Source organism: Athene noctua, chromosome 2 (assembly GCF_965140245.1).
Source record: "Athene noctua chromosome 2, bAthNoc1.hap1.1, whole genome shotgun sequence".
In the NCBI taxonomy this organism is placed as follows: domain Eukaryota; kingdom Metazoa; phylum Chordata; class Aves; order Strigiformes; family Strigidae; genus Athene; species Athene noctua.
The window spans coordinates 120336441-120361486 of record NC_134038.1 but is presented as its reverse complement, the minus strand read 5'-3'; the positions used below and the strand labels follow the sequence as shown (position 1 = coordinate 120361486).

The 25046-nt window shown below is 37.9% G+C and overlaps 1 protein-coding gene across 3 annotated transcripts in view; it reads left to right on the top strand.

The window, feature by feature from the left end:
- WAC (WW domain containing adaptor with coiled-coil) overlaps positions 1 to 21427 on the top strand; it is a 63150-nt gene extending 41723 nt beyond the window's left edge. For 2 of the 3 annotated variants that reach the window (XM_074900065.1, XM_074900062.1), the window contains 5 exons: positions 826 to 974; positions 6200 to 6318; positions 14111 to 14297; positions 17480 to 17607; positions 19956 to 21427. In XM_074900065.1, coding sequence (XP_074756166.1) covers positions 826 to 974; positions 6200 to 6318; positions 14111 to 14297; positions 17480 to 17607; positions 19956 to 20025 — 653 coding nt within the window. In that variant the 3' untranslated portion in view covers positions 20026 to 21427. The remainder of the gene's footprint in view (positions 1 to 825; positions 975 to 6199; positions 6319 to 14110; positions 14298 to 17479; positions 17608 to 19955) is intronic. The other variant, XM_074900063.1, reaches the window with a different exon arrangement.
- Positions 21428 to 25046: the final 3619 nt, after the last annotated feature.

Below are 25046 nucleotides of genomic sequence, written 5' to 3'. Positions count from 1 at the left end.
CTAAATAAATGATACTTCTCTGTTTCGCACTTTGGGATTTTCTTTGTATGTTAACTAACTCTATATGAGTAATGTAAAATGTGCAAGACCCTCTCAATTTATTCAGAACCTTAATTAGATGTTATTGAATGTTCAGTACAGAGCACAACTCTTCCTTTAGTTGAACAACCTTGTAATACTGTGAAACTGTGACTCTTGGAGGAGGCCTTAAATTCTTAAAAGGAAGTGGGGTGTTTTTGTGATCTTCTATAAATAGTATTTTTCAACTTCCAGGGAATGTATTCCTTCAGGTATCTTCAATACATTCTGGTTTGTAACTTAAAGCTAGAAACTTACACCAAAACAATAAATGCAGTTGTGTTATTGAATAGGTAAGCAGTATTATCCTAATTTTTAACCAGTAATAAAAACACGAGTGGAGGACTTGTTGTTGGTAGATGCCTAGAATGGGTGAATAGGTTTCTAGATAAGCTGCTCATGCATTCTTTCAGTTAAATATAAGTGCTTTAGAGTTAAGCACTCTAAAATAGGAATTGCAAATGAAACTAATTTAGTCTCTTCATGTGTAAAAAGCATTGCATAATAGCTGCTGCTTTACCCCTCCTCTCAAGTTTTAGAAGTGGAGGGTTTGGGGAACATACAAGTCTTAAGTTAGGATTGTTGTTGAACATTTGATTGTTTCAGTTCACCCCACCACCTGTCTCAAGGTGAGTATGTTTGAATATAATCTAATACATCACACTCCAAAGTACCGAAAGAAAATCTAATACACATTTAAGATAGAATAAGGTTTTACTAAAAACAATCTTTTTTTTTTCTCTACAGCTCAGCCATCTAATCAGTCTCCAATGTCTTTAACATCTGATGCCTCATCACCAAGATCATATGTATCTCCAAGAATAAGCACGCCTCAGACTAACACCGTTCCGATTAAACCTTTGATGACTACGCCACCAGTATCATCGCAGCAGAAGGTAAGCTCCTTTTGATTTATGCCATATTGTGGTAAGAAACCATTAATAAAGTATTGCTGCTATATATTCATGAGCTAGCAATTATATATAGGATGATAAAATATGTATGTTATCTTTCTCAGTAGAAACAGAAAAAAAATGGAAGCAAATATGTGGCTGTACTTTTTGCAGTATAACTCTAGCATGGAATTCTAATACACTTCTGTGTTCTTGAAGAAAATCTTGTGCTCACTTCAGATGCTCTGTGGAGATATTACCAATCAGTATTTTAACATATTTAAATGGAAACAAAAACTTACTTCAAAGGCAACAGCTGATACAGTTCTCCAGACTTTAGCCAATAAAAGTTTTTTAGAATGGGAGATAAATTCTTGAGTGAGTTGACTTGATGTAGTCTCAAATTTGGTTTAGAAATTTTCTAGGCGCTCACAAGGTCAGTAATGTTGTGTCTTTTTCCCTTCCTGCCCCCTCACCCCCATTCATTCAGAGTTTCTTAATTGAAGACTAATGAACATTGATTGAAGCTACCACGTAAGCTCCTAAGGTTCTTCATAAGGATGAAGTAGAAAACATAATGTTGTCTTTTCTAATTTTTGTGTGTGGTTCCTCTAGTGGGTCACTCTTCAGAGGAGGAAAGTCTTTTGTAGAATCTGGTATCAGTAGTCCATATCCTGCAAGTGGTGATACTGAGGAACAGATACAGTTGAAGTTGAGATTGATTATTTATTTTTTCTGTCCAGCAGATCAGAGACTCTGTTTTGCTGTGTACAGCTGTGGAAAATAGATGTAATTAGAGGCACTCAAGATGAACTTCCCCTTAAAGATTTTTATTTTTCCTTGTTTAAAGACTTGTGATTCATATTATAGAACGAGGGTGGGAAGAGATACTGGGTTAAAGAACCAGGAAGGTTATGAAGGAGGATTTTGTTACTGAAGGAGACTAAAAACAGCTATTGAATTGCACCCTCTGGTGGAAGATAGCCTTTTACATTTAAGATAGTTTTGTAGTGATAGGTGGAGCTACAGGGTATAACACTCTTTTGCCTTTTAGGCAAGTTAAAAAAACCCTCAGAATTGTAGCAGTTTACAGTGTTGTTCTGGCTGTGATAAATGGAAGTCCGTTGAGAAGGCTTTGGACCTCTCCTAAAGATTTGCTGTTTTCATGCAATGGGAGCTTGTCCTCTCTCTTCATTGTACAAATCTTTCTTTCAAGATTGAGACCCTCAGATTTTAACCCAGTCTATCAGTATGTTGCTCAGTGTATGCAGTATCTTACCAGTGTAAGAAGCATGGCTAGATTTCAGGGTGAGACCAGTCTTGTTTGGTGTCTTGTCCATCATTTTCCACCACCCCCACCCCCCCCCGCCCCCAAATTCCTGTTTTCTACCCTCCCTGCCCCCTGCCTCCACTTAGCTAAGGCATCTTTTTTTCAATTTTCTGCTCCAAAAGGAACCTCTTATGTCTTGAAGGCCTTTAAGAGATACTTTTATCTTCAGGAGGACAGATTGCATTCTTCATTCTAGTCTAAATGCCTCATTTTCTTATATTTGAATTTTTTAATGGGTACAGTGAAAACGAAGTGATTCTTCCCAGTTTATTGTGATTGACAATGGTACAGTGAATCGTACCTCACGTGTGTACTAACTCTGCTTCTTGTCTTTGTTTCTTGCCCTTGAATCTATGTGGTCACATGCCATAGCTAGGTGACAAATAATGAAATTACAAAATAATAGGCTTGAAACAAAGAAGGGAGAAGGCTGGCACTCTCAAATCCTGGGATGTAAAAAAGAATCTTCTTAAGTTGTTTACTGCCAGTGACTGAAAGTTGATTTGTTCTGGTCTTTACAACCCAGAGATCTGGATCTAATTTATAAATAAAGTTCTGATTATCAGTTGCATTATATACATTGCCAAAGCTTTATCTTTCGAGATCTTGTTTATCCACTGTTTTCTGAAAGAAAACTTGAAGGAAGGACAGCTCAGCAGGATTCCACACACACCCTGCCCCAAGACATTTATCCTTTTTTTATAAACTTAGCTTCTTTAGTATTTATCATCCCGCTACAGATGTTTATTCCTAGAACTGTGCAAACAAGCTTGAACACACTTGCCTTTTACCCAGTGTAAAGACCAGCATTATACCTATGGTAGAAAACCATGCCTTAAGAGAAAGTGAAGGCAGGCCAAGTGTTGTAAGTAGGGCCACTCTCTCTTGGTAGACCAAGTGTATAATTGCATATGCTTTTGGACACTCAGGTTTTCAGCAGAAGCAAAAAACTTAAACTAGATGCAGGTTTGAGAAGAGTTGTTCTGAGTTTACTGTAAGTCTTAACTACACCAAGGCTGCCACTCCTCAAAAAAAGAACAAAAAACTGTTGGATATTTTATGCTTTGTCTGATTTGAGATTCTTCACTTACATGCAGGGCTCTGTGATTGCCTATAGTTAGTGACTTGGCATGCAGGATTTCACCTCTGGTGTTTTTGAAGTAGGGTATTGTGTGTTTTATTGATACATACACAGAAGTTCTTCTGAAAGTGGTGACATCTGTATTTTGATGACCATACTGTGACACATTTTGAAATTACTATATTATAATCCCTCTTTCTTTAAGATTACACCACACTGAGGTGAGATTGCACATCTCATTTATTTTGACCACACATATAGTGTGGTTGCAATCGAAGTGTTAAACAGTAAATTTCTGAGTTACTCATTCCAGCCTATAATGTCTTTACCTTAGAATGCTATTAATCCTGAAGAACTGTTGTACATTTCTGTATTTAGTAGCAAGTTTTTACTCTCATCTCTCTGTGAGAAAGTTGTAAATCTTACTACACTGGGATATCATAACTCTAAAAGCTTTCTGTTTTCTAGGTACCTCAAGTTGCTTCACACATCAGCTAAGCAGAATTAGTAGTAATGTTTGACAGCAGGATCTTTTCTTGGTTTTTGTGTTCCTTAAATCTTGTGCTAGGAACAGAGCTGTTGAAATTTTAACATGAATTGTTTGTGTGTTCCAGAAGTGGCAAATTCTGGTTCAGCAGCAGATACTTTTCCAGTTCAGTAGGGAAAAAACTTTCTTGATAGTTCTTCTATTCACATACTTGAATTCAGTAAGATAGGACTGAAATGAGAATTTAGGTGGTGATAGCTCCAGTGTGAGCATGTCTGTTTTAGTACTCCCTTGGGTATGTCAGGTTTGCTTATCCAGTTCTAAGAGTTGGAGGTAAATTATGCATAATCAAGACGTGATGCTGTGTGAGGACACACTGGGCTTCAGAGCGCAAGCTTACTGGTGTAGGGTGCTTCTGTGCAGCAGGCATAGACAAAACTGACAGTGCCAGATGCATAGATACTTGGACTGGTTCTGAGAGAAGTGTAGGGCCTGTTACTTGGGACTGCATGAACATGTCTGTAGTGCTTTTAAGCTCAAGCTGGTCTTTTTGCCTGGAGGTGTGCTGTATGCACATGGCAGCTCAGGTGTCATAGACTCCAGCATCTTAGGCATTGTATTTTGCTGTTTAGCTGTGTATGTGTTTTATGGTTAGAACCTATTCTGAATTTCTGCAAACTAACTGTGTGAAGCATATGTTATGCAGGCCTGTCAAGCTTAGTAAGAATGTTGCTTAGGAAATAATAATTTTTTTGTTTGACCCTTATCTTTCTGTTTCTGGTACACTTACTGTCTTTGAAACACTTGGAAAATAGGGAATAGTTAGGAGTTTTTGTGACTTGTGTCTACAGATACCAGTTTTTCTTTACAATCCATTTTTGTTTTTATCAGCCAAGGAGCTGGTTAGTTTTCCAGTTTGGATCTGCAAGGTGATTGTATTATCTCTGGTGGACTTCTCTTCTGAAATTCTTCGTCTTGTTTGAACAGCTTCAATAGTTATGTCTGCTCACAGGGTGAGCAAAATTCAGGCACTAATAGCAAAATTCTTCATGTCATACATTTCATAAAGGTATTTGGGTAGTCTTTTTTTCTTAATTTATGAACTGCTACTGTTTTGCCCCTCTCAACTGTGTAATTCTGTTGATTTCAACATGCTGAGTGATCTTACAGTGATTTTTCAGATGTTTCAGATTTATCTTTCCGGAACCATGATCTTTTATTGTGCTAATCAGACTTTTTGTGGGTTTTCATAATTTTAAAGGTTGGATTTTCCTCTTAGACAAAGTAGGTTTGAGATTACATTAAGATTATCTGTATTTTTAAATACATTAAGTTATGTCTTGAGTTTACTTTAGCAGGTACTGTCTGTGTGGTTTGTTTCACAGGACTGTTTCTGAAACTGAGAGAATTTCTGGAGTTCAGATGACCACTAGTTAGTAATCTACACTAGCCAGATGACCTGCCTATGTTTTTTTGTCTTTATGGATCCCTAGAACCCATTTTTCTTCCTTCTCTGTTTCTTAAAATTGTTAGCTTGTATTTTCTGGAGTGGGAAATAAATTTTGGAGCCACTTTCTCTCCTGTACATACTTTAAAAGGGACAGAGGTGTTCAGAATATGAGGCAAAAAAAATGTATCTTGAACTCCATTTACTGTAATTTAGACACTAGTATATTCCCAGACTTTTAATCCTGCTGCAGTTCAAGAAATCACACATAAAATACTATTTCACTGCAGGTGTCTTAATGTGAATGTGTACTAAAAAGGAAAAGCAAAAAGCCACTCGTGACTTTTTTTTTAGTCATTTATTAGCTTAGAACTGACAGAACAGTTAAAAAGGAGGAGTAGCGGACTGATAAATATGATTTAGAGGGTTTTTTTTCCCATTTCTGATAGAGATGTTATCTAATTCTACTCTTGGCACTCTAATGTATTTTCAAGTAGGGAACTTTTAACTTATTTGGTTAATGAACAGTTCTTCTGAGGTTGAAAATCAGCTTGTTGCTCACATGGAAGATGTGGTCAGAAATGAACCAGGGTTGAACTGTTTTACCTAATTAACTTGCAGTATTTTGACAAGTCAGATGGATCTAAATTTGTGTCTGTTAGGTCTGTTAAGTACTCCTGTTTTAGTAAAAAAAGCTGTCACAGCTGTGGAACTAGAGATTTTTTTTTTTTTAAACCACCTGAAGAGGGAAAAGTGTAAACATTCTGTCAAGAGACCTTGATTCAAAGAACGCTACTGGTCTTGTAATTTCTGTGGTTTTTCTCTGGTTCTTACACTTGATATTTACAGTGGAGGAAATCTAATGAAGCTTTGAACTTTCCAGGTTGTTACTCCAGGTGTTAAACAAGGACCAGCTTCACAGGCAGCACCTCAGCAACCAGTAATAGCTGACAAGCAGGCAGGTCATGAACCTGCCTCTCCACGAAGTCTTCAGCGCTCAAGGTAATTGAAACACTTCTCCTTGCTGTCCTCTGTTTTTGCTCTGGATCCAATGTGTGTTGTATATCTTGCAACTTGTGGATTCTTCTTCAGCCTCTTTATTGAATATGTGGTTTAACTGCTGCTGAGAGGATACAGCTAAATATCTTTGTTACAGAGCTACTGTGGTAGGTTCTCTGTATTAGGACCACCACTAGAGTTCCATTCACAGAAGCAAAATAGAATACATATTTTTACTCTGTCACTCTGGAGACAATTTTACAAGTTATTCCTTGTATTGTGATTTCTGTGTTTGGAGTTTTTGTTTTTTTCTGTGCAGTTATGGAATTAAATACTTCAATTCTGTGTGACTTGCTTAGCATTGGATGTTTGTGGTGTATTGATGTAGTGTAATTTGATTTTTAAGTTAGTAAGAACTTATGTCTATCAGGCGAATTTGCTGCTTTAGTGAAAAACATTTAAAAATGAAGTAAGTTTCATAAATTATTTTCCTTGGCCAGACTTTTTGTCAACATTGCAGCCTATTCAGATGTTGCATCAGATAAACATTTAACCACTGATTTACAAGGTGGGTTTAGAATCTGTATCTTGTCTAAAATTTTTCTTTTGGGAAGATGGGCTTTTCATTGTCCAGGATGCTGTATACTTTGTCATATTGATTCCAGGGGCTGTAACCAAAGATCTGTCATAAGATCTTTCAGTGACAGAGTCATGATCTAGAACTGTGGCAGGAGGAGATTGCAGGTTGACTTTTTTAAAAGTGCACCATTGCAATGGATTCCTGTAAATCTACAAGGTGTTGTGCTTCTTATAAGCTAGATTTTTAGAGTGGTTAAATAATGTGTGTGGTGTGATGTTTATTTAAAAAAAAAAAAAAAACAAAACAAAACAAACACCAACAAAACCAACAAGAAAACCCCAACACTCTTTACTTGTCAGTATACCTGAAGCTGCATGGTGATGCTTTCCAGATCATAAAACAGTGAGGTCCTTTTATCTGCCCTTCTGGGACTAATAATAAAGGGCACCTTTGATTACATGTCATCAATGCACTAACCTATTGTAAGATTTTCAAATCTGTGTTGATTTCTGCTGGCTTTGTGGGGAGAGGGGGTGGGTTTGTGTTTGGGTTTTTTGGGAGGGCTGGGTTTTTTGTTTGTTTGCTTGGCAGTCCTGTCCCAGTGACTGGCTTTACTGGAGACTCTGTGATACTGATCAGTTTGAGGGTACAAACAGAAGCAGGTCAGAAGTTTTTGAGTCTTTAATGTTGGCTATCTTAGAGACACTTGATTCTAATCTTTGGCAGTTGTCTAACCTACAACTCATTTTCCTCTATGGGTAAAATAAAGACATAGTGTACCAGCTCCAGTCTCTAGTAATCATGGATGGTGCTGTTTAAATTTTTCTGAATTACAGTACCAAAAATAAAATCATACTTGGCAACTAGATAAACATTTTTAATAAGGGGACTAGACCTTTTTATAAGGAGTAGTGAGGTTTTGGGGAACAGCTGTCAATTTGTCCTTTGCTGATCACCCTTTCCCCATAAGAAATCCTGCTAAAGAAGATAGTCTTATTTTTGGAACATTCACCATGGCCTGGAGTCTGTGTGAAGTGATACTGGTGGGCTTTTGACCTGCTAACCCATAGCCCACCCTCCCTTTGGGTTGTAGGACTTCCTACTCTGACATAACACCCATATTGAGTTCCCTTTAGGGTTGTACTGGCCCTCTGCAAACCACTGCTTTACTTGGCACCAGTATTTTGCTGGAGAAGGGAAGCTGAGTTTGTCCCAGCAACTGCGCTGCTGAAGCAGAAGGGTCATGCAGGTAGCACTGTTCTGTCTTTTGAGGAGGCAGTGCACAATTAGAGGAGAGTGTGCAGGCTAGTATCAAAGACACTGTGACGATATTAGTATTGTTTTGTATCCTGTATCTCTCAAACTGTTACGTGTTTGTGACTGTAGTATATTGAGCATCACAAGTTCATGTGTTTCTCTTTCTTTAGAAGTGTCTCATATGCAAAAATTGTAAGATTAAGGAACAGGTGATTTGGAAAAGCCTGTGCAACTGGTATTTTCTTTTGTTCAGTGCCCTAGAGTTGAATGAAAATTAACTAGCTCAGACGTAGTTTTACTCATCTGAAAAAGATTTCCTCTGTCCAGGCAATATTTCTGAATCGATACAGAACAGATTCTTCCATTGTAGGTGAAAGCAGTCAGTTGGATGGGGACTGCTTTCAGGGCTAACTCCCTTTTTTATAGGAATGAACAACAGCTTAGCAACCTGAACTGTGGACAGGTGTTCCATAAAGAGGGTCTGTGAATTAACATTGTATTTTTTTACAGCTTAAATACAGGCTAATTGTGCAGAAGTTAATCACAACTACATTTCCTTTGCTTTTACTATTATTAAAACTTTTAAGTGAATGGAGCTAAAATTATTTTTAACCTGTTTGGGAGGAAGCACCGTCTAAGAAATATGTAAATAGCTGTTGTAAAGTTGTGAACATTTCAGTCATGTAAGTTAGGAAATCAATGCAATATAGGCATACAGTAGGCATATCTTTTTGTAAGAGATAATTCCAAAGACACACCATGAATTGTGGCTGCTTTAAAAATGGATCAAAACGAATATTTCTATAATCGATAGTTTCATCAGGTTGCCCATTTCTCTTTATTTCCAGAAAGGTCTGGGAATATTTTTCCTTTACCTTAGAAAATGCAAAACTGCTGGAGGGGGGAGGTGTTTTCTTCCATTTTTTGTAGGTTGTAAGATTTTGTAGTATTGTATTTCAGAACCATCATGTTCTCATACTCTTGTACAGATGGCTTTGTCTCTTTGGAAACATTCAGTTACCTGTGGTCAGTCTTTAACTCATCCAGTTGCTAAGGCAGGTACTTGGCTTTACTGAAGCATTTAAAAATACAGCAGTAGTTTGGAACGGTCTATCATTGCTGCATTTGTAGCTCCCCCTGCTGCTAACATAGCAGTGCTAGGATATTTTGTGACAGTATGCTTTATTCATAATTAAGATACAACTTTATTTTTTGAAACCCAAGGTTTTATTTATTTTCCTGAAATTTTTCTGATGTGTTAGACTAATTTTTATTGATGATGTAGGAGTCAAAGAAGCCAGGTTGAGAAATTAAGAGGAGGCAAGTCATGGGGGAACTTTCATCCTATTAGAAATAAGGAGTAAATAAGCATTGAAGGTGATGCCTCAATTCTACTTAGTTAATAAATGTAGCATTTCTCTTAGTATGCTGTATGAATACATAGAAACATAGGATAATTTAGGTTGGAAGGGACTTGATCACTAGTTGTGTTCCAAGTCCCAATTCTAAGTAGGCCCAGCAAATTTGAATTGCTAAGGACATTGTTTAGATGGTTTTCTACTATCTCTTGATCATCTTCTAATGTTTGACTACACGTGTGGTGAAATGTTTTTTCCCTATGTCTAATCAGAATTTCCCATGTTGCAAATTGTGTCTCTGCCTCTTGTTCTATCACTGTGTGTCTCTGAAAAGAGCCTGGCTGTCTGCTCTCCCCATAGGTATTTAAAAACATTAAGATCATCCTTCAATCCTCTTCCTTCAGTCTTCTCTTTTCCAGACTGACTAAACTTTTTAACTTCTCCTGATAGGGCCTGTGCTTCAGCCCCCCAGTCATATGTGTGGTCCTTCTTTTGGTGTGGCAGTTTAATTCTTGTCCAATTTTGGGCTCCCTACTATGCAGTGCTCCAGGTACTGTGGATCTTGTAAGATCTGAAGAGAGGGGAGGAATTGCTTTCTTGAACCACGCCCTTGCTAATAAAGCTCAGCATGTGCTTGGTCTGCTTTGCTACAGGGATACATTGCTGACTCACATTAAACTTGTCCGCCAGGATCCTCAGGTCCTTTTCTGCAAATCTGCTTTCTACCCACTCAGCCTGTGCTGTTTCGTGGAGTTGTTTCATTATTGTTGCATGGGGATTATTCTACCCCAGGTGAAGGAATTTGTATTTGCCTTTTTTTGAATTTGGTTCCCCGTCTGCCCATTCAGGTCCTTCTGAATAACAACCTGCCCTCCAGTGTACTGACTGCTCCCTCCAAGCAGGTGTCATCTGCAAACTCACTGAAGGTTCACTGTGTGCCACTGTCTAGGTTTTTAATAAAATGTTAAAACATTATTGGCTTTATTATTAATCAGGGAAGCACAGCACTAGTCACTGTCTGTTGATTGGACTTCGTACTGCTGACTGCAGCCTTTGAGCCCAGCAGCTCATTCAGTTTCCCACCCACTTTACACATGAAATAAAGGCTGAATAAGTGAATAGTCTGACTATAATAATAATAATAATACTACAGGAGATGATGGCAGAGGCCTTCCTGAAGTCAAGGTAAAAAACATTGCTGCTTTCCCCTTATCCTCTGAGCGAGTCATCTCATCAGTCAGTGAGGTTGGTCAGGCGTAATTTCCCCTTGATAAGTCTATGCTAGCTCTTTTTTGCCTTTTAGTCTTTTGTGTAGGTGGAACCACTTCCAGGAAGACTTGCTTCATGACTTTCCCAGAGACTAAGGTCAGCTGGCCTGCAGTTCCCCAGGTTGTTTTCCTCGTGCTTTTTGAAGATGGCTTTAACACTTGCTTTTTTCCCCCCATCATCTGGAGACTTGCCTGCTCACCATGCTGCTTCAAGATGATGCAGCATCTGAGTTATAGTGGCCAGCTCCCTGATGACACGTGGGTGCCTACCATCTGGCTGCATGGTCCAGTTAGCTTAACTGCTCCTTAACTTCTTCCTCTGCTGTAGGTAGTATTTTACTTGCACTGACTCTGCTGATGTGCTTGGGCATGTGAGAGACCTGAGGGCAGGCCATACCCATGAAAACCCATGCAAAAAAAAAAAGTTGCTGACTATCCTAGCCTTTTTTCATGTCCTTTGTTTCTAGGTCCCCTTGCCTTGTAGAGGGGCAGTCTGCCTGTTCCTTAACCTTTCATTTATCCCTGATGTACAGCCCTTGTTGCCTTTCACATTCTTGGCTAGTTTCAATTCCAGCTTCAGAATATAAATGCCATTTTTTCCTAATCAGCTGAACATTTCTACAGTTAAGCGGTTGCGCTTGTAAGTGGTTTTGAAGTAGTTGAGCCAATTACTGAAGAGAACACAGAGAACGAACACCACCCCTCCCTGCCCCCCCCCACCCCTTACATCATATATTGCCTTCTTCAACTTCTGCCGCCTGAAATCAAGGAAAATCTATGTATACAACTCTTCACAAAGCTGTCTACCAAAATATTTCTCGGCAACTTTTTTTTTTTAATAGATTCTAAACTTTTAAACAAGTCTGAGTGTACCACAAAGAATGAGATTAAAGTCTTTGGTGCTGCGGAGCAGTGTACTGTGCCTAATTTGCTGGCTGTTTGGAAACTTGCTGTAATTCTTTGCAAGTGGGAGTGATTAGGGTAAATGGCTGGGCATTGGACTGTAAAGATAGTTGCATTATGGTAGGATGTTTTCGGTACTCAAGGAGGTAGGTTAGGTGATGAATTTCTCTCAAATTTCCTGTTGAGGAAATTGAGATTACTGTCAAATTTATTTTTTCTTCATAGTACTTTGTCACCTGCAGGCAAGTACTAAGAAAGTTTTAAGAAATAGACTGAAATTATGGCCTGTGTTGAAAAGCTGCTGCTGGTGGGAGAGTGTCTGTAAACATAATCTTAGGAGTAATGGCTAGGTACTTATGCAATTAGTACTATTATTTTTCAGTATGTGTAGCGCCAAAGAACATTTTAACTGTGACGTACCATCACTGTTATGGTGCCAGTGATGTTCTTGTCCTGCTCAAGATTTGCCTTCCCTTAGAAGGGTGGAGAGGACAGTGCAGACTGGTCTCATCCTGACCTGTCCTTGTCCATGTTCGCATGGATAGCTAGTGCTGCTCCCACCTCTTCTTAGCAAAACAGAAGAACAGAGCCCCTCTCTGTGAGGGGGGTGGGGATGGGAGTGATTGAATGAATGTTGGAAAGGGAAGCAGGAGTGTAGGGGCCTTATTTTTGCAAGGAATGGGGGAGTAGAAAAGGGCGTGTGCTGAAACATCAGTTTCTAAGCTTCCTCACCATGGGTTATATATCACTCCTGTGCAAGTTCTGGTTTCCTAGAAGATCAGATTACCTGGACAGCAGTGCTTGCAAGGAGGAGGCAAACCCCCACGTTCGGATCATTTGTTTGATAGTGGTGATATACTAACAGCAGGTTTGACACTGGTGAAAGCTGCAGTGGAGTTGTCAGTTGCTGGTAATATGGAAGCTGAAGAATGATGAACTCTTCCACACAGCAGAACTGTGTAGCTGTAGCTGACAGTTGTCAAGATGTGGTTGGATCCATACAATACGAGAATGTGGTGTTCATGCTGGCCCTGACACCTGGGCTTGTGAACACGTGGAAAATAAATTTAAGTATCAGTGACTTTTACTTATTTTGGGGGAACTTCTGTAGTTTGGGCTTAATGTTAGGTGTTCAGGTTGTATATCATAACTTTATTGAGAGAAGTGATACAAACGAAACAAATAAATCTCTTTTACCTAGGGATCTTACCAACCAAATGTGAGGAGAAGGGTGAGTATTTGCAGATTGGGCGTGTAGGAGTCCTCGTGGATTAGTCAGTCATATCAGTTTACCAGAGATTTACCTAAGTGGTACCTACCTTTTTTAGTGATTGAAGCAGGAATAGGGTTTTATTAAAGAGATGGGATTCTTAAGAAGGCCACTCCTATACAGGAGCATAACGAGGTAAAAGGGAAAAATATCTTGCAAAGTGGAGTGAGGGGGTAGTTATTAGAGGAATCCTGTTTAAAAAAAAACCCCAACATTGCATAAAGTGATGAGCAGAATACTTTGTAGATAACATCATCTTGAGCACTGTGCATTGCAAAATACTACTATGCCAAGATCAGCATGAGAGTTTTTTAGTAAAAATTAGAAAAGCTTTTGACCAGGAATTACAATTGCAAAATAGAATTGGAAAAGCTATGTATTGGTGTAGTGTTCAGATAATGTAAATATCGTTTGCTTGCATATGGAGATCTGAAAGAGGACAGTCAAAGGCTTTGTCTAAGGCACAGAATTTTTGATTCGTCCTACAGTACACATCATCTGAACATATCCCCATGCATCTGTTCTCCAGCAACAGGTTAACACACCAACCAGAAAAACAGCAGCATGAGTAGTCAAGTTGGTGTCTACAAACATACTGCTCCTCTGATATTTCTATTCTCGTGAGTGATTTAAGTAAGGATGTACAGTATCACCTAGGTGTTTGTGTTCTGGCTTTAGTAAGTGGTTTTAACCCTCAAAGCCCAGATGGCTGTATTTTTAGATAAGGAGATCAGGCTCTGTTCTTAAATGATTGTGACATGTGCCAGTATTCTGTGGAATAAACCTGCTTGACTCCATCTGATACATCATTATTGAAGATCTTAGATTTGCAACTATTTGAAGGGAAAATATATGTGTATATATTCTCTATCCAACACTAAAATGTAGGCACAGCTTCCATCACTTGAAAGTTAAAAACCAAAAATGGCCAACCAACTAAAAAAACCCCTGTTACGTTGTAGCATTCAAACAGTTCCTGTAGGAGTAGGATGTTTGCAGAAAAGTAGCACAGGTTTGGTCTACCAGAAGCACTTACTTGTGGTTTAAATTCTTCATGTATTTTTGTGGCTGGAAGCAATGAATTTTGAGTGTTTATTTCACTATAGGCTTACATACATTCTTAAATGCTCACTTTTTTTTTTTAAATTCTTTCTTCTAGTAGTCAAAGAAGCCCATCACCAGGTCCAAATCATACCTCTAGTACTAGTGCATCAAATTCAACACCTGCACCACAAAATACATCTGTACGACCCACTTGTTCATTAACACCTACGCTAGCAGCACACTTCAATGAAAATCTTATAAAGCATGTTCAAGGCTGGCCTGCAGACCATGCAGAAAAACAGGTGAGTACACTTGCACTTAGTTCCCTGTGAGAGTGCAAAATGTATAGTTTAAAATCTGTTTTTCCTACCCAGGTTGCTTTTTCTAGGAATTAAAAGTATTTTTTAAAAAAAAAAAAAAAACAATGCTTGACCTTAGCCAGAAAAGAGGAGAGGGAAGAGATAGGCCAGACCTGCAGGTTTTACATGTGATTTGCTATTTAGCAGTTAAGTATTTTCAGTCTTGCTTAAAGTACCAGTGCTTTTGAAATTCTCTCAAATGAATAACTATCCTCCTAACTATTTTCTTACAGCCAAAGTTCTGTTGAAATTTACAAAGAACATAAACTTCAATAAATTTTTATAATAATTATATTTTTGTTATGTGGAAAATGTTATGTATTAGGTGATGGAGTTAAACTATTTGAGACTACTCCACAGTTTGAGTCACTGAGTTTTTAGCTCTACGCAGTGAAAAAGGAACTCTGCCTTGTTTGTTGTACCCAGTTTTTAAGATGATGTAGAGGGCTCAGACTGAGTTTGGGCTATTTTTACATAATGGGAAATCCAGTAGAATTGCCATCCATATTTTATAACTGCATGAAACCTATCCTGTTCTGGTAATACAGGGAAACTGGATGTATGTCAACTGCTTGGAATGTATTACTCAAAGGAACCGTATTGGTTATTGAGTCTAGTTCAAGTCCTTTCACAGGCAACCCTGTCTGACAGTCTGTATGGGATATTAATCTTACCTAGCCCAGTTTACTCTGGTCTTTTGAAGAGTGGTTGCATGCTGGCTGAAACCTACACTTGAAGGCTTTTGGGTAGTAACTTGCACGATGACTCTTAGAAGTGCGGTCTAGACTGATACCCTGTTTGGACTCTGGGGTTCTTGTTTTGTTTCTTTTAATTAATTTTAAAAATTCAATTGTAAGACATTACCAGCCTGTATTGAGTCAAACGGCTGACCCATTGCTGTGGAATGTATGTTTAAGGAAACGGAGCAAGCACAGCCACTTCTCTCTATGGCCTTGGCCCATAGTTTTGATCATGTTACTTTCAGTGTGTACTGAATTGGCATATATCTTAATGCAGAAAATAAGATTTACCCAGTTCATAGGTCTTTCTTTTTCCCCACTATATCAGTAATAAAGAGATTAAAAAACCCAGCTAATGCTAGGTGGTCATGTACTTGGTTGGATACTTTAACCTTTGTGTCAGGTGTTAAATAAATGCTGTATTGTTCTTTCTGCTCTTCCAGATGATTTCACATGACAGTGTTGTGTAAAGACCAGTTTTGAATAGTAATGCTTCAGAGACTTAAGTCAGATATTTGATATTAAAAAAAAAAAAAAGTATAGGTGTAATACATAATAATTGTATTGGTACTTTGAATATTGAATAATACCTCAGTAGAAAAAAATGATTAATTTACCTTTTTACAAACACCTGAAAAGGCAAGCCTGGTAATAGTCAGCATGGTCCTTTTAGAAAGAAATCATATCAGGTTTTGGTGGTTTTTTTTTGATAAAGTATCAGACTTCGGTAATACAGGAAAGTAATAAATGTTATATCTTCATTTGTAGCAAGACTGTTAACACCTTTTAACAAGAATCTTTTATGCAGAAGTGATTTTTAAGGCCTTTTAAATGCAATTACTTAAATATGGGTGACTGATCAGCTTAAAAAATAGTAAAGTCATTATTGATTGTTTGCTATTAGTCTCAGGGTTGTGTATGGAGGACATGTGAAATGCCCTGCAGGAGACCAGGGTACTCCTGGATGTCAACACACTCCAGAAAAGAAAACTTTTACTGTAGGGAATTAGAACACAGAGTGCTTTTTTTGAACTAGAGAAATGCCAGAAGTTGATGACCTGTGCTAAGTATCACTATTTTGGGGAAGGAAAAATCATACAAGTACTTAGGCAGATGTTGTAGATTAACCCTGATAGGCAGCTAAGCATCACACAGCTTCTTGCTCACTCTCCCCTAGTAGGATGGGGGAGAGAACTGGAAGAGGAAAAGTGAGAAAACTCGTGGATTGAGATAAAGGCAGCTTAATAAGTAAAAGGCGGGGAAGAGAGGATAAGTGATGCAAAAGCAGTTGCCTACCGCTAGCCAATCCCTGAGCAATGGCAACCCCTAGAAAACTGCCCCCCAGTTCTATTGCTGAGCATGACATTGTATGGTATGAAATATCCCTGTGGTTGGTTTGGATCAGCTCTCCCAGCTGTATTCCCTCCATACCTTTTGTCCATCCACAACCTATTTGCTGGGGGGGGGGGTGGTGGTGGTGGTGGTGTCAAAGAGAAAGGGAGAAACCCTTGATACTGTGTAAAGACAGCTCAGAGACAGCTAAAACATTTGTGTGCTATCAACACTTTCGGTCACAAATCCAGAACATAGCATCATATGGGCTGCTGTGAAGAAAATTGACTCCATCCTCGCCAGACCCAGTACAGCAGTGAATAACTTTTCTAAACAGTAATAATGCAGGGAAGGATCTATTTGAAACAGGTTTTTTTTCACTGTGCCACTTGCAAGAAGTCCTCTTTCATTATTGCAGTGTGATACACAGGACTTCAGAGTAGTTATACCAGTCTCCTTGGTGGTGTTGTGGAGTTCTCTGGAGTCATACCCAGTTCAGTGATAAAACTAAGAAATGAACAAATTTGGGATAGGTCACACCTTCTAAATTTACACTTCTGCTTGTCTCCACCCAACTAAGTGGGGATATTAATATAACGGAGTTTGTAGAGAGTTACAAAGTTTTTTTCCCCTGTATAAAGTAGCTCAAAAGATGGCATTCAGTTCTTTTGTCACTAAGGCTTAATTTAGATGGGAAATTTAAGTCAGCCATTGAAATAGCAGATAGAGACTTTTAACTAATTGAACAAATTACTTTGGAGCTCAGAGCCCTGTCATGTACTATGGTAAACATTTGTTAGGATCAAGGAAATCTAAACCATCCTTGCCTTAGCATGGACCTGGGTTAGGCAATCTCTTGGCAGCCAGTGTTGTTCATTTCTGATTCTAAATGTGCTTTGGTAGAGATGTTAACATACTTCTGGTTTAATGTTCTGTTTTGAAGTGAGAGTGCTTTGCTATTTCAAGACACATTCATCCAGCAATCCTCTCCCTACAGCCAGTTGTTTCCAATGCATGATTCAAAATCCTAACCTTTATGTGTAACCGTTGCAGGCATCAAGATTACGTGAGGAAGCCCATAACATGGGAAGTGTCCATATGTCAGAAATTTGTACTGAATTAAAGAATTTAAGGTCTTTAGTTCGAGTATGTGAAATTCAAGCAACTTTGCGTGAGCAAAGGTAAGTTTGCGCTCTGTGTTTATTTTCAAAATGGTAATTTTCAAGGTGGTATTAGAATTTCCATTCTTGGCATTGTTTTGCATGAGCTGTGTTTACTGATGACTTTTAAAGTAAGCTAATAGTTGCCAGGTTTGCAAACTGTCTTCCCTGTGTACATTCTACCTGTTTCTCACACAGATAACTCTTAGTCTCCAGTGAATAGAACCAGATATGCAGCTTCTGTATGTGTTTTCACTTAGAAAGTAGTATCTTTCCAGATACATTAGTGCATTAGGAAAAACTGTCCATACATGATGCATAGATCACATAGGTACAGATCTGCACAGTTAATACTGGTCTTAAACACTACAGTTTGCATGAGACATTTGTTAGGTCTAAAGCCAGAGTAAATTTGAACAGGTGTCAATAAAAATTAAATGTTTGTTACTTAGGTAGGAGGCATCTGAGAAGATCTTGGGGTTCTTTAGTGAAATGTTTATTATAGCAAAGTAGACTTCTGCTTCTTAAGTCAATAATAGTGGGTGTCTTGTGTATCACTGAAGCAATACACAACCACGTTGAAGAATACTGTGCAAGATTGAAAAGTTTAATCTTACAGTACATGCTGAAACTTTTCACCAGCGTCATGATCCTGAATCTGCTTTCATGGTGTTTCTTTTCTTGAATGATGTTACCCCATCTATCAAGTGACACTGCAGCTTGAAAACAGTGATTATGATTTACTATTTTGAGCCGATTTAATAGTATTGCATGCTGTTTAAATAGCTAGCTTTATCCTTGAAGGTCTTGCTTTTTGGCAGGTAGTAAAACAATCCTTTAGTCAAAAGTAAGTTATAATGTATTTCTAAATCTTTCCTAATAAAGAATCAAAAATATCCATTCTTTCTAAAATTTTATTTCATCACTTCATTACATAAATTACAATTTCTGTAGTATATTTAATGAACTGCTTGGTTTCTTGAAGGTTTCATTTCCTAAGGTTTCATTTCTGTCTCTGGGTGCACATTTGATCTGAAATAACACGTCAAATGTCATTGTTCAGCTCACTAAATAGCACTTTGTTTCTTGTACATTGTGTATCCTTAAGCTATCAATGGATAATGATTATTATGACTTTGAATCTATGATAACATGTATCTTTTATTTTTGCTGCAATCCCAAAGACGTGGAATACATGGCATAAGTAACAAGTTGGTGGGGGGAGGCTTTCACAAAGCATGGGCTTATCAAAGTCAATACATTTGAATGATGGTATTATTTCTGTACTTCTGCACAGAAGAGAACTATTTAAATTTGTTCTAAGAGGGAACTTTATCTCTAGGCAAAGCGAGTATATCACTTTAACCATAACTGACAGCATGTGAAAAGACACTTTTCATTGACTGATATATTTGATACGCCCATGCCTTTTAAGTTAAATGTTTTTTTCAGTGTGTCCATCTTAATCATTTTTCACCTACTTTTCAGTAGAAAATTAATTTTTACTGAACTGGACACATACTTAAAAAGTGTTTTACAAAAGTCTGCTGAAGTGGATGCATTTTCTGCATCAGTTAAAGTTGCTTTGCAGTGCGTAGAGTATATGACACTTCAGCTTTCCCTGAATATTTTCTTAATTCATTCACGTGCTTGCATTACACTTCAGCATCGTGAAAAGTCATTTCAAAATAATGATTAAAAATTCTGGGAAGCAGTTGTGTAAACCACGTGTTCATTGATCACAATAATTGTTTATGTCAGTTCAGTAGAAGGAGCAAAAATATATAAGCAATATAATTCATTTCTAAGCCAGGTGTAGTTGCAACTTTTTTTTTCTTAGGTGTCTTTTAATGATCAAATATTTTGAGATCAGACCTTACCATAACTAGGGACTACCACTAGCCACAGAGCCAAATACTAGAAAAAAAGTGTTGCACCTAGAAGAAAACTTGCTGGTTTAAAAAGAAGTTGAGCACTTCCGGTTCTTGTATAGTCTGGAAGACTGCATGACACAAGCATACCGTTCTTCCGAATATTCAGTTATTCAACATACTCTGCCAGTGTCCTGCTTTTTCTGGGAGTTAGATTCAAGGGAAGCGCAGGCTTACGCATAACTGTGTATCAGTCATAATGAAATATAGCAACTTAATTTTCCAGACAAAGGTATCAAACACAGCAGGTCTCTGCATCTGCATACAGTGTTTGTAGGTGATTAAACAGATTGGGATTAGTTTAAAAATACCTGAGTTTTATTAATAGAGCTAAGGTGCTTGGTATCTTTCACTGAAATTGTAGAAATACTTGTGTAGATACTTAGTATCTCTGTAAAATGGAAGTATTTATACTAATTTATTTCTTTTCTCTTGCAGGATACTATTTTTGAGGCAACAAATTAAAGAACTTGAAAAGCTAAAGAATCAGAATTCCTTCATGGTGTGAAAAGTTGTAAACAATTGCACATGGTTTTGAGTACAGGAACTATTAAACTGATGCCCAGTCTTAACACTTTTGAGCTGCATTTGAGTAGACTTTGGACCGTTGAGCTGGGCAGAAAAAAAGTTGACATGGGGAAGGGGACAGGAGGGAGTCAAATTCAGGGGAAAGATACAAGAATGATTTGTAAAACCCTTGAAATGTAGATTTCTTGTAGATGTATTCTTCACGTTGTAAATATGTTTTGTAGAGTGAAGCCATGGGAAGCCATGTGTATCAGAGCTTAGACATCCAAAACTAATCAATGCTGAGGTGGCTAAATACCTAGCCTTTTACATGTAAACCTGTCTGCAAAATTAGCTTTCTTTTTTTTTTCTTTCTTTTTTTTTTTTTTTTTTTAGTTAATTTATCATTCAGAAATTTTGCATTTCCTAAAATTCAATGCAAGCGCCAGGCGATCTGTGTCTAAGGCTGCAACAATTTGGGTAATGTACAAAATATCATGAAACAACTGTTTCCACACTTGCACCGAATCGAGAGCAGTGCTTCTCCATTTCTGTTTTACAGAGAAGTGTTTTTCATTTTCTGTGTTCCATTTCCCCGTGAAATCCTAAATCTGATTTTATCAGTTTTTTAATGCTTCTAATTTTCTCTTTTCTTAAGGCACTGTTGCTATGGCACTTTTTCTATAATCTTTTCATTCCTGTGTACAGTAGCTTAAAATTGCAGTGATTGAGCATAACCCACTTGTTTGTATAAATTATTGAAACGTATTTCCATTTGCACCCTGTAAGAATGGACTTATAGTACTGCTGGGCATGTGTGCTGAAAGTACATTACTTGCTCAAATATAAGGAAATAGCCCAATGAACATGTTAACATGGTTGTGGGAGGGGAAAGAGGAAAAAAAAAAAGCTAGTCAGATGTGAATTGTATCTGTTGTAATAAACATGTTAAAACAAAGAAACACTGGTTTTCATTTCCTTTGGTCAACGCATATTAAAATTTGGTCTGTTTGGGGACTCTTTATTAGAACTGTTCTTGTTGAACATTTTTGTACTTAAATAATTCCTCAAGGGAGGTTTTGTTTAAAACTTGTAAACAGGAAAATGTGTATAAAATATTTAATGAAATATAAAATTCAACAAGAATGATTTAAGACACCTCCCCAACAGTTGTCATATGTTAACTCCTGGTTTACCTGTCTTGATATTATGACATTTCATTTCAAAGGATGTTTGTGTTGTAGCTAACTGTTTAAGTCTGGTGCTGACTGCTGTTCTTAACCATCACAAAACGCTGAATTTGTGTAATTGGAGCAACCCACCGTTTGAAAATGGTGGCAAAGCTCAGCTTTGTATATTGTTTCCTAAAGTATATTAAAAATAAAAAAGAAACTATTGCTACTACAAAATAAACGTGACTTTTTCTTTGCTTAAAAACAACAAAAAGAATAGAGATGGCAGCACTGGTTTAATATTTGCAGAGGTGTATATGTTACAGTAGTCTGTTCAGTAAGAAAGATTGTAGGTGATGGATTAAAAAAAACCCACAATAATAAAGGTGTTGATTTTTTTATTCCTACAAAATACTGTCTTTCAGCACCAGAAACATTATTTGATTTTTGCCTTGTTTCATGTTGAGTGGGCTCAGACTGAGTTTTAGAATCAGTTTTTCATCAGTAGAAACTGAATGCTCTGTCCTAACAATGCTTGTAAATGCAGCAAGTTGAAACACCTTAACTAAACAGCAAATGAGAAATCAGGATAGATTAACTTGTAATTGTTCCTCGCTTTTTAATCCAGTATGTGCTGCTGTGTTTCATGTCATGCAAATGTTTGATTTTTTCAGAAAATGGGAACAGAATTATCTTGAATTAGTTAATTTTAACATGCATTATTTCTTCATTTTTAGAGACCCAAGGCCAAGTGACAGAAGGCTTCCTGAGATTCTATATTTGCCTAAGATCCTATTTTTTTGTAATGCTTATTGTCTTGAGGTTGCCCAAGCACAGGGAAATAGCATGTGCAATGGATAACCTAACCCTAACATCTTTTGCCAGTGGTTGTCCCTAGTTCTGGTATTTTGCTGTTTAGTTACTTGCTGAGACAAAGGTTGTTTCTGTTTTAATAGACATGCTGGGCCTATTTTCCACGAGCTTATTTTATTAACTTTTGATTCATATGTTGCCCTCTATAATATCCTGTATCAGTGAGCTTCATAAGTTAGTTTTGTTCGGTAGAAAATTAGTTTGGATTTTTTTTTTTAAACCTCTGATTTGATTTTTTTTTTTTTGTATGCTCACCTGCTGCCTGTTGATCTTATTATTCATTGTTTTACAGAAGTCTTGCTTCCAGCCTGAAGAGTACTAGTCTGTTTTCTCACATGAAAAATTTTTATAATGTACAAATGGTCACACATAACTTGGGGAATAACAAGGATTAACACGCTACTTTTAACCCCTTAAAAACACCATGAATACATATATATATATCTTATGACACAGAGGCACATGCACTCTTCGGGTGATGTGTTCCCTAACTAATGCAATAAAGGCTTTGTCAGCATCAAACGGGACACTGAAAGCTTGCTGGCTGCTGTATTTGCTCACCATGCACAATAGCTTTCCTCCCCCATCCTCCAGACCCTTCCAAAGCCAGGAGCTGCTGTTAGCTGAAGAGTGACAGCTTGTCAAGCTTTCACTAGCTTTAGACAAGTTGGGGAGGAGGATTGCAGGCACTGCTTTAGAGTACACTAACCAAAGGGCAGGGGGTCTGTGTTCATGGCTTTCAAAATGTCTTCACTAACACACAAATGCAATTTTGGCCTTAGTGTGTGATCTGGAGACCCTCTTCAGTGACAGGCAGAAACTGGCCCTCTGTATATTGCTTTTGAAGGGGAAAACCCCCGGGTTTTTCTCCCTCTTGTCAAATCTACCTGAAGCTGGACAACAAATACATGGGCAGGTGCCCTGAGACCTGTTACTAGATTACCAGTTAATCATTTATTATCCATCCTGAAACTGATGCTGTCCTTTCAAATGTAGTTGATGATGTTTCATGAAAGGGGCTTTATTGGATTGTTCTACACCTGCAAGTCACATCAAGTGAATTTCCCCTGGGGCAAATCTTTTCCTAGGCAAGTGTTCAGAAAGTGTTTATTGGAGTTGTTGGATGTGTTTTCTACATTACTTGATATGGGTGGTCAAGCAATAGTGATGAGAAACTGATGAAAGAACTGTTGTTGCATATGTTGCTCCTGGTTTTCCTGTTACATGTTTGCTAAGCAACTATTTAGTGTAATAGAAAAATGGTCTTTAGAATTACTTGGGAGATTGACCGAGCCTGTACAATCATACTGTAAGCAGTGCAATTGGGGTGGTATTTTATCATCTGTGCTGGCATGCTCTGGAACTTCAGCAGAAGGAGGGGCTTAATATAATTATAAAAATGTGACTGATCCAGAGGACTCACATATTTGATGCTTTTACAATTGCACCATCTTTTTTTTTTTTTTTTTTTTTTTAATTATTAAGGCAGTCTGGTATCTTTGAAAGTCTGCATATTTTTTCACTGGCCTTGATCCTAAGATGCTGTGGTCAACCTTCCCTGCTTAAACTGATCTCTTACAGTGATGTGTCTCCTTTTCAGACTTGTTTTATTAATTGTATCTCCTTTGGTAGGAGCATCTTACCTTTTGGTGGACACCGATGCTGACTTTACTGTTGCAGTTAAAAACAAACTCAGAAAGGTATATAATTGAGGCTGGAGAGAACTATAAATATTTCCATTCCTTTTCAGAGCAGCCTCATTGCAGAAATATCCCCAAAGATGCCTGAGAAAATACTGGGTCTCCTAAGTCTGTGAGTCAGACAGCCATATCTTAGGTCACCCTTTCATTCCAGTGCCACTGTGCCTATGATGACATCCCGAGCACTTAGCAGAGTCCTTTGTTGCTGTGAGATTGGCTGCAGTGGCCGACATTGCATATTCTGTTGCAAGGAAGGAGTGATGAGCCCTAAGCATCACTGCCACAGTGCCTTGGGGCTCTCAGGAGTCCACTGTGTGTAAGGGGCAGTCACTTCCTCTAACCCTAAATTAACATCTGATTACTATATATATAGTTACCTTGGAAGTAGGAGCTGGATATTTTTGTGAATGCATCATCCCTGTTGCTGTTGCTAGAATAATGCTCTGTCCTCACCAAAACATAATCTCATTTACAAACGTAAGACGGTAATGAGGCAATTCTGGATGTTTTAAAAATACTGCCTTGACTTTTGAAAGTTTCCTGCAGAGGAGTATTCTGAGCTAAAGTGCCATCTCATTGCCATTAGCACTGCTCTTCTGCCCACAATTACCAATTAATGATATGTGGGGGTTTATTTTACATTTTGTTCTGGTTTTCTTATTTATCTTATTTCATAAGAATCAGAGCTTTTGATGTAGGAGGAATTTGTTTCTTTGCCTAACGTGACTTCTTGTTTGGTGGTAGTTTGGGGGTTTTTTTGCAGTTAATCAAGCAAAAGCTTTCATTTGTGACTGAGATCCATTATATGTTGATTTCTTTTGCAAAGAAAATTGTTTTCAGCTGTGATATCTTCTATCTCTTTGGTATCCTACAACAGTCATTTGGAAAGATTCGGTCTTTCATAGCTGTAGGCGCCAGCTCTATTCTAATCTTCCTGGATGCCTGTGTTGCTGCTGCTGTACTAATTCAGCTGGAATTGTTCCTAAAAGATGCTCCTTGCTACAGATTTCTGCATTTTCCAGCCATGGATTTTTGTTTGAAGATCCTGTCTGGGGGAAAGTACTGATGTAGACTTTCTGCCAATTAGGGCTCCAGCTAGCTGAGGATCTGGAAGTGATGAAGCACTTTTCTCCTCTGCAATAAAGACACACTAGCATGTCTGATCTAGGACTTTCTAGAGAATGAACTATAAGGTTTTGTCTCTGGCTAGTAACATTCTGGTAAGTCCTATTGGGTACTGAACAGGTCCTACCTGGAACTGCTGGGTTGTATGGCAG